The sequence below is a fragment of the Nannobrachium achirus genome (genome assembly GCF_963921795.1).
Source record: "Nannobrachium achirus genome assembly, chromosome: 7".
Taxonomy (NCBI): Eukaryota; Metazoa; Chordata; class Actinopteri; order Myctophiformes; family Myctophidae; genus Nannobrachium; species Nannobrachium achirus.
In genome coordinates, this window is record NC_137816.1 from 48668666 (window position 1) to 48681333 (window position 12668).

A 12668-nucleotide genomic window follows, 5' to 3' on the forward strand; every position below is an offset into this window, starting at 1 on the left:
ACCCAGATTCTAACACTAATACGTGCTCTGCTGCTAATGACTTGAATAGGCCTACATCTGGACCGCAGAGCATTATACAGCCATGTATTGGCAAAGAAATGCACTCTAGCAAGTATAGGGCTGCTCCGTGTACCTTCCATCACTATTATTTCAGACGTTTGCCTCGATAACGATTAATGAACGATAATTGTAGTTTTTTAGGTCCAACCCTAATTTACAGTACACTAATAAGACAGAATAATGCCATAATAACAAATAATGTGTGGGTAATTAGAACTAATATTATTTTATTAGACAGAAACAAAGACAGAGTGGCAGAAAGAGCAAATACATTCTCTGGCACGGCACCTGCCGCGGCAGTTACCAGCGATGCCGGTCCTACCTTTCCCATATTCCCTCCTGATTGGCTACCATTGCCTTCTAAAGTTTGTGTATGCGACCTGGCGGTTGCTTATCCCCCGATTAGGGAGTCTTACTGGTAGTTATAACAAATAAAAATGATCAATGCAATAGCAAGACATTGACAAGTGGAAGGTCAGTGTACTACAGTAATAGTAAAAGTGGACTCTTTCCCTCGTTTTCCCAGCTCCCACCTATAGTTTTCTCCTCTCTTCTCCTTTCCTTTCCTCTTCTTCTGTCTGTTCTGTTCAGTTCTGCTGGTGCTGTTGGCAATGCAGGTCCTGATGATGACACTGCACACTGCTGACACTGCAGCTGCAGATCAGAAGAAGGGAGAAAGGGGAGGATTAGAAAAGGGGCGAGAGAGAGAGAGAGGAGCGATGGGCGAGAGCAAGGCAGGTCGAAGATGGGCGAAACAATTATTGAGGGAAAGAGTGAAAAGGAGAGCGGAGAGAGAAGGGTATAGACAGGCATACAGAGAGAGAGAGAGAGGGAGATAGATGAATGTGTGCGTGTGTGTTCAGCTGCATGTGGGCCAGCTGCAGGACTTGGTGAGAGGATAGGATGGGTGTAGATGTGTGTGCTAGAGGTGGGGAACTCCCAGCGTAAACTTCATGACTATGGCATGCGGAGGAGGCAGAGGTGGAGCAGAGAAGCAAGAGACAGGCACACACAGGATGACGCAGGTGAGGTGAGGAAGCCGGTTTTGGAAAAGGTGAACGTTATGCAAAATGGTGACGTGCAGCAGGATTCTAGATTTGTCTTCTTTTTTTCGTGCAATGAAGAACCAGCAGCCGCCGATACAAGAATATTGCTTGTGTGACAGTTCAGGTGTTTGCCGCCTTTTTTGTGATGTTGCTGCATTCACTCATCTAGGCGAATTGACAAAATCCAAAACCCAGAATGTATTTGTTATTAATGTTTGACTGGCGTTGGGTGGCTTTCACCTTGTTGACGCTATGTTGTAGCGATGAGCAGGCACGTGCACAGATAGACATCAAAGGGGGCTTGAGCCCCTGCCCTTTTATCCGTCTATAACCCTCTCCAGACCATGAATGCAAGTAGTGAAAAGCCCCATGCCCTTTTATCCGTCTAGTGAAAATAGCCGACCTCCAAGCTCACAACGCGTCGCAGTCTGCTATTTTCAATATTTTCACAAAAGGGCCCTTTTTAGATATTTCAGCCCCTGCTCCTTCATTCTCTGCATGGCCCTGGCGATGAGCTGCCTGAGGGCAGGTCAGGGAGCTGCAGAGGGCGGCAGGCAGACACACTGTGCTAGATGTGGACACAGAGTTTACTCATGTCATGTGTGACTACTACTACTACTACTACTACTACTACTAATACTACTACTACTACTACTACTACTACTACTACTAATACTACTACTACTACTACTACTACTACTACTGCCACTACTACTACTACTACTACTAATAATAATACTACTACTACTACTACTACTACTACTACTTACTACTACTACTACTACTACTACTACTACTACTACTACTACTACTACTACTAGGGGTGTAACGATATAGTAACTGAATCGAAAAATTGATTTTAATTTGCAATGATCTACTGTATCGTTTTCAAAAGCAAAATATCGTACCGTTTTGGCAGGGCTTTGTATTGTATCGTATCGTTTTAAAATGGGGTCATCGGTATCGAATCGTTTTGCAATGCAAATAATTGATTGTATGGAAACTAAGTATTTGTGCCTTGTATTTAGCAATTTTAAGAGGGAAAATGAAAAAGAGGGGTTTAATTACTTTTCCATTACATATAGCTATACTCTTAGTCTATCAGTAAATGTGTGTAATCTCTATCTCTGTGTTCATGTCAAGGTGCAGGTTTGTCGATACTGTGTTGTAATATAATGTCGATGTATTTGCAGCTAGATAATCACAGCGTTTACTTCCATAATAATAGATTTTTTTACATGTTTTACACAGATTTCATTTCTTTGCTGAATAGTTACTATATAGATTTTAAATCATCGAATCGTATCGCATGAACGAACCAATATCGTCCATGTATCGTATCGTCAACCATGTATCGTGATGCTTATCGTATCGCTGTTAAATTGTATTGTTAAACCCCTAACTACTACTACTACTACTACACAGTAGAATCACTGTACAAATAGCTTTTGTAGTTAAAAAAAGATCTGTCGGGCTAGTCAGATATAGTACTCCTCTTTACTGGATCATTATAATAATTTGTCATTTCCAATCTCAGTAACACTAATACTGTAATGTCCCCTCTGCTTTCGAACACACATTTTCAAACAGTGAGATTTGATCTTTGTTTGTTGATTTGTCTTCCGTACCAGGTTGGTGCAAACGTGCCGAGCTTTGCCGTGCACATACAGGTTTGCATGCTTCACCTCTGGTAAGATGCGATGCATTTAATTATTTTGAAAAGTTCATGGTCTGATATTGCTACTGCTTCCTGTAAATGTTACTGTGCCTGTGATACCTCACAGGGAGACAGTGTGTGTGTGTGTGCGTGCGTGCGTGCGTGCGTGCGTGCGTGCGTGCGTGCGTGCGTGCGTGCGTGCGTGCGTGCGTGCGTGCGTGCACACGCATGCTTCCATGTCATTTAGTAAGGGAAGGTTTTGGCGAGTGCTGGACCAATCTGGGAACTAAATCATTACCAATAGCTTTCTTCATAAATGTGTTCATAAAGGTGCTCATATGCTCATATTTGCCTCCCCCCACTTTAATCCCAGGCCCCCGGGATACCCCCAACTTTGATTGGCTCCCACAAAGTTTCTCCAGGGATTTGTGATTGAAAAAGTTCAGAGGTGATAGTAGACACCTTTATGAACACATTTGTGAAGAAAGCTATTGGTAATGATTTAGTTCCCAGATTGGTCCAGCACTCGCCCTAACTTTCCCTTACTAATATCTCTGATTCATTTTCGATGATGCACAGCAAAAGGGTAGGGAGAGAGAGAGGGAAGAACGTTACTGAGTAATTCAGTCTTCAGAAGAACACTGTGATGATGATGATGATGGCCATCACCGCTGTCCTGATCAGATGCTTTTTTGGATCAAGGACCCACATGGGGGTCCAGGGGGCCCCCAGGGGTCCTTGAGGAGGTTCCAGGAGGTCCCCAGTTAAACCATTTTATCCACTTTATACATTGGCTATTTAAAAATAGCAGATCTACAGTACAAGCTCACAGCGTGTCACTTTGTTACTTTTTGAAAATATCAAAAATCATACTATTACTACTACGTACTGCTATGATCATATTATTGTAGAACCGGACTAACAATCATCTACTTTAGCCGATTTTGACTCAACTCTACAGCAGGCCTAACAACAAAGACATGCCATTTTGCCTCTCTTAACCCAACTGCAGAAGTTGACGGAAAACGCTGCTATAATGTCAAACCTGCTGATTTAATAACAGACAAAATGCTAGACCTGATGAGCACTGAAAGGTTGCCTGGCTACTGATGCACAATGTGCTGCTTTCAAGGACACAAGTACGTGTGGAATCGTAAATGAAGGGATGGGAACAGGGTTGATAGTGGAAGCTAAAGGGGCTTTGAAGAGATCAAATAGACCTCTCCATTTGTGACATTGTACCGCCGCCACTCCCAACCTGTTGGCCAAGACCCAACGGTGGGCCTTGAGTACATTGCAAGCGGGCCCCCAAATAATTCACAAAACACTAAAGATTTGAATGATAATGTGTCGTTGCTGTTGGGCAGAAACCCCTTCAACTTAAACAAAATAAATATATTAACCCTCCATACTTGATCGTACTAGAGTGTTACGTCTTGAGCTTGTAGATCTGCTGTTGACAAGTAAAAGTTTTGAACACAAGGTATTTTTTTTCTTTAAAACATTGACAATTAGTTTTCATTGTGACACAGATAAATAGGAACTTTTACGTTAGTTAATTTCTTCGATACAAGTCGGAACACAATAGAGTGAATGATAGATTGATCATAAAAATAAACATGCTCTGAAAATGCACGGCATTCGGCTGCCGGTCAGATGGGTGGGCCATGAATGCTTTTCCAGATTCTCAAGTGGGCCCTGATCCAGAAAAGGTTGGGTACCACTACAGCAGCAGTACCTCTCATCTGTATGTCCAGTGGTGGACACACACTACAGTGCCTCAGTCAAAGTATACTCCTACTCCTAGTACAATATGACTCAACTATAAGTGAAAGTTGTTCAGTCAAACCACTTTAGTTCTTTTGGAAATTAACACCCCAACCCTTCTCACGTCAAGGTCCATTATTCTGCATGTGAGCCACGGAACCACCGTTTGATCGCCTCTCCGACCCAACACTTTGAATTGTTATTGTTGGGTAAGATCTTATCCACAATTCCATGCTGTATTGATGTGGTACCATAGGAGAGATAACAGGCAACGTTGACCAAAATAACAATTCTTCTACAATCTCTAATTGTGTAGACGTCTTGTAAATTATTAAAGTAATGCAGAGGTTTAACAATAATTTAACTCTTTGGAGCGTAAAATGAAACCATTTTCATTCTACACTCTCAAGAGTTAAAGATCTAGAATTTGGTTACCAACTCTCCATCATTTAGCCAGGGACCACCTGGAACCCCCTCAAGGACCACTGGTTGAAAAACACTTCCCTAGTTGATCACACTGCAGCGTCACACAATAGCATCAACAGTAGTAGATCCACAAGCTTGCTTTGGGCTTGTAGATCTGCTACTTTTGCTATTTCTGACCGCTGTAGCAAAGAAGAAAGAAGTTTGTGAGGAAAATGAATGGTTTTTAGGCACAGCTGCAGTGGATATGGGTTTAGCTGCCATCTGCTGGCCTGGCATGGCATAGCATGGCATAGCCCTGTCTTATGTATTTCAATCAGTGATGGAGAATAACCAAGAAGTAGAATTAGTCCTTTTATATATTTTATTTAAAGACTCACTTTAATGGTTGTCATTGGATTTCTTTCTCCCTCTCTCTTATCTTCTTTATTTGACTGGTGTCATTTATTTATGAGTCAGTGTGTTTGGTGTGTGTGTGTGTGTGTGTGTGTGTGTGTGTGTGTGTGTGTGTGTGTGTGTGTGTGTGTGTGTGTGTGTGTGTGTGTGTGTGTGTGTGTGTGTGTGTGTGTGTGTGTGTGTGTGTGTGTGTGTGTGTAGTGTCATGTATGTGCCAGTGGGTGGTGAATGGCAAAACATGGCCTGGATCTCAGCTGGCAGTAGTTTCTTAGTGCTGGAATGTGCATTCCTTGTGGGGAGATAAAGTTAATCAGCTGACAGGCTACTTGTTGTGTCCTATGACAGGACCAGGAATGGATTCAGGATAGCAGCTAATACCTATGATGTTCCCTGAACATTCACAGTCTATATATCTTTTAATGGAGGGATACTCAAACTTCTGAACTTGTGGGCCACATTACAAAAATGTCAAGGGGCCATGGGCCAGTTGATACAATGACATTTCTTGATAACTTCTCTCTTTTATTTGATTTATTTCCACATAACGTAAGTTAAGTGCAATGTGCATTATTGTATGGCTTGGAATTCCATTTATATTCTGTACACAATTTGTATCAAATCAAAATTGCGCCGCGGGCCGGAGTTTTAGTATCACTGTTTTAATGCATACAGTAAAACGTTGCAGTTGCCTATAATGAAAGTAAGTTTTTGGAGCATATAAACAGTGTGCGGGCGTTCCTCTCCTTCCATTTATCTGATACCTTGATGTCCAGCACCTGGCCTGAATATAGGCTTGAGATGTGCACACAATTTCGTCTATTAATGCATACAGTAGCCTGTCTTTGCTTCACTAATGTCTTAAGTCTCTTTCTCCTTGACTTACCGTATATCTCTTCTATCTTCTATGTTTTTAGTGCATACACTTTGTTGCATGCGCGATGACAATAAAGGAATTGAATGGAATTCTGATGTTTTGACACTGGAAATAACCCTACAGGCAACATGTGTGCTTGAGAGAATGCAATGACTACAAAAAACTAAAGATTCTGAGAATGGGACTGGGAGACTGGGAAATATCGCTTTTTCGACTAAGGTCTAGGGTTAGGTTTTAGGGTTAGGTTTAGGTATAGTTTTACTGAGGTTAGGGTTTGGGTTTGGGTTAGGTTTAGGCATAGTGGTTAACATTCACCAGGTTAACATTCACCCGCGTCGAAAAGATGTGCCGTCGAAAAGATGTGCCGTCGAAATGAAGTGCCGTCGAAAAGATGTGCCGTCGAAATGATGACACGCTCCCATTTTAGTTGACGACATTAACACTGCTCTCTCTCTGTCTCTCTGTCCTCAGCGGTGTCCAACCTGGACATAGAGAGTAACATTAACACTGCTCTCTCTCTGTCTCTCTCTGTCTCTCTGTCCTCAGCGGTGTCCAACCTGGACATAGAGAGTAAGCTGTCGGGTCACTACCAGGCTCCATGGCATCAGCAGCACAACGTGTTCCATCCCTGCACCCGAGCACCATGTGTGGAGGAGCTCCACCGGCACGCCCAGCTCAGCCTCCGGGCCCTGCACCGAGGTAGGGACGCAAAATACGCACGCCAAACACTACGGCAGGTCTTCAACAGGGGGTCCGGGGGTCCCCAGAGTTACTACAGGGGGTCCTCCAAATCTTTGAGTGATAGAAACTTTTATTCTCCTTTTTTATATTAACATCTTGAACCCTAACTTTAGGCGTTGTGAGCTTGTAGATCGGCTAAGTGCAGAGTGAAAGTTCAAGTTTTAAAAGTATTGACGGTTCATGTTGTTAAATATCTGAAAACACAAATTGACATGAATCCAAAATACACTGATGACTGTGCTGTCAAAAGATGAAACTATATGGAATCTATGAAAAGGTTGTGGGGGTCCCTGCTTCATCTCTCTCTCAACTAAGGGGTCCTTGGTCTGAAAACATTGAAGACCCCTGCTCTACGGTTTAAATTATAACATTATCATTGCTGTCTCCATATTCTAGCTTTTCGGTTATTTTGTACAATTAAATAATTCGGGCACCATCGGTCCAAATGACGTGCAGACTTTGTGTGGGCATGGGCAGTAGCCTTGGGTAATAATGCAATGCATTAATGTATGAAACTGTAGACGGGCTAACTTTTTGAAAATGTTTTCACCTACGGTATTATGAAATGCCCAAATTAGGGACGCCAGGTTTAAAATGGTTAAGTCTGTCTGTGAGTTTTATAAATATTGAACCGAAAAGTACTAACAAGAGCTTGTGACTAAATAATAACTATGGAATTCAGGTTATTTTATTAGTTTATCGAACAGAAATCTTTTAATGTTTAAAGGGTTAGGGTGGTTAAACTGATTTTGATACTATATTAACTCATTTAGCTGGGGACCCCCTTGGAATCCCCCCTCACGGACGCCTGGGAGTCCACATTGAGACCCCACGCTGAGAACCAGGGATACACACCACTGGTTCTCAAAGTGGTGTCTGTGGACCCCCAGGGGGTCCCCAGCAAAAAGTTAACGCAGCATCACATTCATGACTGACTATCATCTTTCCCATGGAAAGAACAACTAGTGTATCGTCACTGTCGGGCAGAAACCTTGTATCTTCAAGTTTCAAATTGGTACGCTTTTTTCATAGAGTAAAGCCCTGCTTCATCATATCATATAATACAAGATTGTCGCAAAAAACTAGTGAAAATAGCTTGTAGATCGTCTATTTTCACTAGTCATTTTTAAAATGATAAATACAAACGAACGGTTTTGGACATACATGGTTTCCACCCGACAACAACGATATATCATGCATATGTGTATATTCTGTTGTGCAAATCAAATAAATCAGATCAACACTCATGATACGTTGATCCTTTCTCCGCACGCAGACGAGCATCAGCAGCAGCGTTCCAGCAGCAAGGAGCGCAGCAGGGTGACCATCTCTATCTCAGTAGCCCCTCCCATGCCCACCTTCCCTTCACCACACACCATACGACGGCAGCAGAGGAGTCGACTGGCACGAGCGGTAAGGGGGATTCCCTCTGCAGATAAATGTATTTACCCATTTAGACTGGGGACGCCTTATTACGCATTATCACTTTAACCATTATTTTATGCTTTAGCTATTGAAAAATAGCAGATATACAAGCTCACACGCAGCACAGAGTGCCACGCTGCGAACTTGTAGATCTGCTATTTTTGATCAAAAAATCAATCATGAAAACACGATTCTATAAATGTCTGTTTCTACGACAGTGGTTCTCAAACTTTTTCATATCAAGACACCCATCTCAAAATATTATGTATTCAGGGACCCCCCCAGAAGCAAATATTTGAGTTACAAATGTTCGCCTCAAAAAAAAGATACATTCAAAGTTTGCACAAATTTTCATGATCTTTCAAAAAATAGCAGATTTACAAGCTCGCTGTGAGCTTGTATATCTGCTATTTTTTCAATAGTTAAAGCATAAAATAATGGTTCAAGTCATTAAAATCTAGAGTGACACGGATGCAGGTCTAAATAATAACTACGTTGGATCCATTGGAACACGACTTCTTTTTAATTTCCCTGAAAAGTAATCGTTTTGGACAAGCTTTCCACGCAACCACGACCATATGCATTATACTTTCTTTTAATCACTTAACATTTTATTCAGTTATTTACACAACATACAATGACATACACATACAACACCCACAAGACACACAGTACAACATCTAAATAAAATACAAAAATAAAGTACACAAGATACAAAATAGAAGTTGACAACTATTCACATGACAATTCTAGATTTACCGGTACATCTTTTCCATGGTACTCCACCCAGACTCTTCCCTTGCTTCTTGTGTCTTTCCCGTCCCCACCGTCTCTGTTAGCGTTCTTATATGTTGTCCATTTCAACCATTTGTCCTCCATTTATTCTTCCTTTAACCTCGAGCGGTGTGTCAGTTTCTCCATGATATATATTTACTCAACTCTAACCACTACTCTTGTTGGAGGCTTCTCCTTACCCCATTTTCTTGTACAGTAATTACTTTTCCCCCCGCTACCAATAATATTTTTACCAAATACCCATCATCTACTTGCTGCACTGCAGTATACATTTAAGCCTCTATCAGAGTCCAGGGCGAAGAGCTATTCACTTCACCGCGTTGTAGTTTCCTAGCTATCACCTAGGCTTTGTTATGTATGTTTACATGATAGCTAGAAAACTACACCACGGTGAAGTGAATAGCTCTTCACCCTGGACTCTGATAAAGGCTTTAAAGTGCTATTGCCCCACAAGGGTGACTGTTTGAGAATGAGTTCCATTTGTCACTCCTCCTCCTCTCCTCCTGTGTTGTGAGGGAGCCTCCCTCTCTCCTGTTTATTGGTTTGCATCACTCCTCTCGCTGCATTATTCATTTTGTCGCCGTCAGGCGGAAACCTCATATGTACAAAACCCTTCCTTTGTAATTACTGTCAAGAAATATACAATAGTGACAACAGCCGATCTACAAGCTCAGTGAGCCATTTTCACAACTTTTTTTTTTTTACAGAGGAATATAAATATAGAGATACAAGGTTTCTACCCGACAGCAACGATATGCAATGACACGCACGCACGCACGCACGCACACACGCACGCACGCATATCACATATGATATCACTACTGTACCTTGACCAGGGCTTATGGTATGTAAATGGACTGATCTTTTTTGTTAAACAAGTTGTACTGTTGACCACCTCTTGACCACATAATACATTCATTCATTATAGTACTGGTTTCATATTATACCTTTCTCTACAATCAGACATAACATAAGTGCCACTTAAGTGGTTCTCAAACATTTTCATGAAAATGTGGGTGTCCAAAATAGACTTGTATTGGGACACGGACACCCATTTGATTTTTTTTAACCAAGGACCCCCATAAGAGAAGATATGTCAAGATTTGTCCATGTGAAAATAGCAGATCTACAAGTTCACAACATGTTACAATATTGTAGAGCTGCTATTTTTCAGAAGCCGAAAAATGCAATACGCTGTTCCTCCTGGTGCGGGGGACCCCCTGGAACCTCAAGGACCACGTGGGGGTTCCCTCAACCACTGACCTACATCTTACAGCTGTACTAGAAATTATATTTATAGGAAATGAGAATGGTGCAGTGATGTTTGTAACACACAATATGTAACATTCCAACATTTGTGATTTATTTATTATTTATTGTGTGACTTTGATATAGTATTGTTGTTCTGATTGTCCTTGCAGCAAGAAAGAGCAGAGAGGGAGAGAGAGCTGGACTATCAACCCAGGAAGGTAAAACAACATGGTTTGTCTGTGTGTTTACACTCTGTGGCAAGTACAGAATGAACCCATTAAGACGCTTATGGCTTTCACTCCACGACATTTCAAAGAATAAATATTGCACATTTGACTCCACACTACATTTCAAAGACAAATATTGTACTTTTTTTTAAACTCTATTTCAAAGACAAGAATTCTACTTTTGATGCCATTACATTTCTAGGAATAGACCCCCATAAACATCACTGCAGTAGACCAGTTATTTTCATTAATTTTGATTTTTTTTTTTACATATCTGAAAATGTTTTGAATTTGTTAGCAAAATTCCTAAATTTCAATTATTACAGCATTGATATTAAAAATAAGTTGTTCAGTAATATTTGAGTCACATCTGACCAGCAGTAGCTACAGTATACCGGTCCGTGACTCAATTACTGGGGTTGAGTACTTTGTCCACTACTGGATGTGTGTGTTTGACAGATTCCATCTTGGTGTGCCTATCAGTTTATGACAATATGATGCGCATACAAGTAAGTTTCAACCTGTTGTAACTTGTTACTTGTCATTCCTGTGTTGTCTGTGCCCGTGCTGAAGGAGCGGATAGTGAGAGAGACAGAGATCCAGACCACACTACAGAGAAAGGTAACCTTATGATCCTGCTGCACACATTTTCAACTAGGGCTGCAACACTTACTCCAACTCATTGATTTAATTGATTATTTAAATTTGATAAAATAATATATTGATAATCAGTCCCTTTTTTTGGGCATTATAGGCAAGAAGTTTGCAAAATGTGAGAAAAAGTTCAAAAATAGTGAAAATAGATAATAATCTGCAGCTGCAACTGTAGATTATTTCTTAGCGATTATTCTATCAATTACCCTAGTTTCAACATAACCACATGCACCCTGGTGCCACTATTCTGGGCAAGTCATAACAGGTGAACATTCAGCAACAATAGTCCTTCTAGAATCTCTACAGGGTTTCAGACAGTGGTCAGTCATAACAGAAACTCTACAGGGTTTCAGACAGTGGTCAGTCATAACAGAAACTCTACAGGGTTTCAGACAGTGGTCAGTCATAACAGAAACTCTACTGGGTTTCAGACAGTGGTCAGTCATAACAGAAACTCTACAGGGTTTCAGACAGTGGTCAGTCATAACAGAAACTATACAGGGTTTCAGACAGTGGTCAGTCATAACAGAAACTCTACTGGGTTTCAGACAGTGGTCAGTCATAACAGAAACTCTACAGGGTTTCAGACAGTGGTCAGTCATAACAGAAACTATACAGGGTTTCAGACAGTGGTCAGTCATAACAGAAACTATACAGGGTTTCAGACAGTGGTCAGTCATAACAGAAACTCTACAGGGTTTAAGACAGTGGTCAGTCATAACAGAAACTCTACAGGGTTTCAGACAGTGGTCAGTCATAACAGAAACTCTACAGGGTTTCAGACAGTGGTCAGTCATAACAGAAACTATACAAGGTTTCAGACAGTGGTCAGTCATAACAGAAACTATACAGGGTTTAAGACAGTGGTCAGTCATAACAGAAACTCTACAAGGTTTCAGACAGTGGTCAGTCATAACAGAAACTATACAAGGTTTCAGACAGTGGTCAGTCATAACAGAAACTATACAGGGTTTAAGACAGTGGTCAGTCATAACAGAAACTCTACAAGGTTTCAGACAGTGGTCAGTCATAACAGAAACTCTACAAGGTTTCAGACAGTGGTCAGTCATAACAGAAACTATACAGGGTTTAAGACAGTGGTCAGTCATAACAGAAACTCTACAAGGTTTCAGACAGTGGTCAGTCATAACAGAAACTCTACAAGGTTTCAGACAGTGGTCAGTCATAACAGAATCTCTACAGGGTTTAAGACAGTGGTCAATCATAACAGTATATTGTTGCTGTTGGGCAGAAACCTCTTTCTATTCTAACTTTTTGTGTTTTGTGTTAAATTAATACCAGACAGAGACTCTATGATATTAACGTCATGTACTCTGTGTGTGTGTGTGTGT

General features: G+C 41.1%; 1 protein-coding gene across 1 annotated transcript in view; it reads left to right on the forward strand.

Annotated features, from left to right (window-relative positions):
• nhsb (Nance-Horan syndrome b (congenital cataracts and dental anomalies)) overlaps positions 1 to 12668 on the forward strand; it is a gene marked incomplete at both ends in the record, with an annotated part of 96759 nt that overhangs the window by 54473 nt on the left and 29618 nt on the right. Inside the window, 4 exons of the mRNA XM_080729781.1 lie at positions 6770 to 6922; positions 8241 to 8377; positions 10606 to 10653; positions 11236 to 11283. Of these exons, the coding sequence (XP_080585907.1) occupies positions 6770 to 6922; positions 8241 to 8377; positions 10606 to 10653; positions 11236 to 11283 (386 nt within the window). The remainder of the gene's footprint in view (positions 1 to 6769; positions 6923 to 8240; positions 8378 to 10605; positions 10654 to 11235; positions 11284 to 12668) is intronic.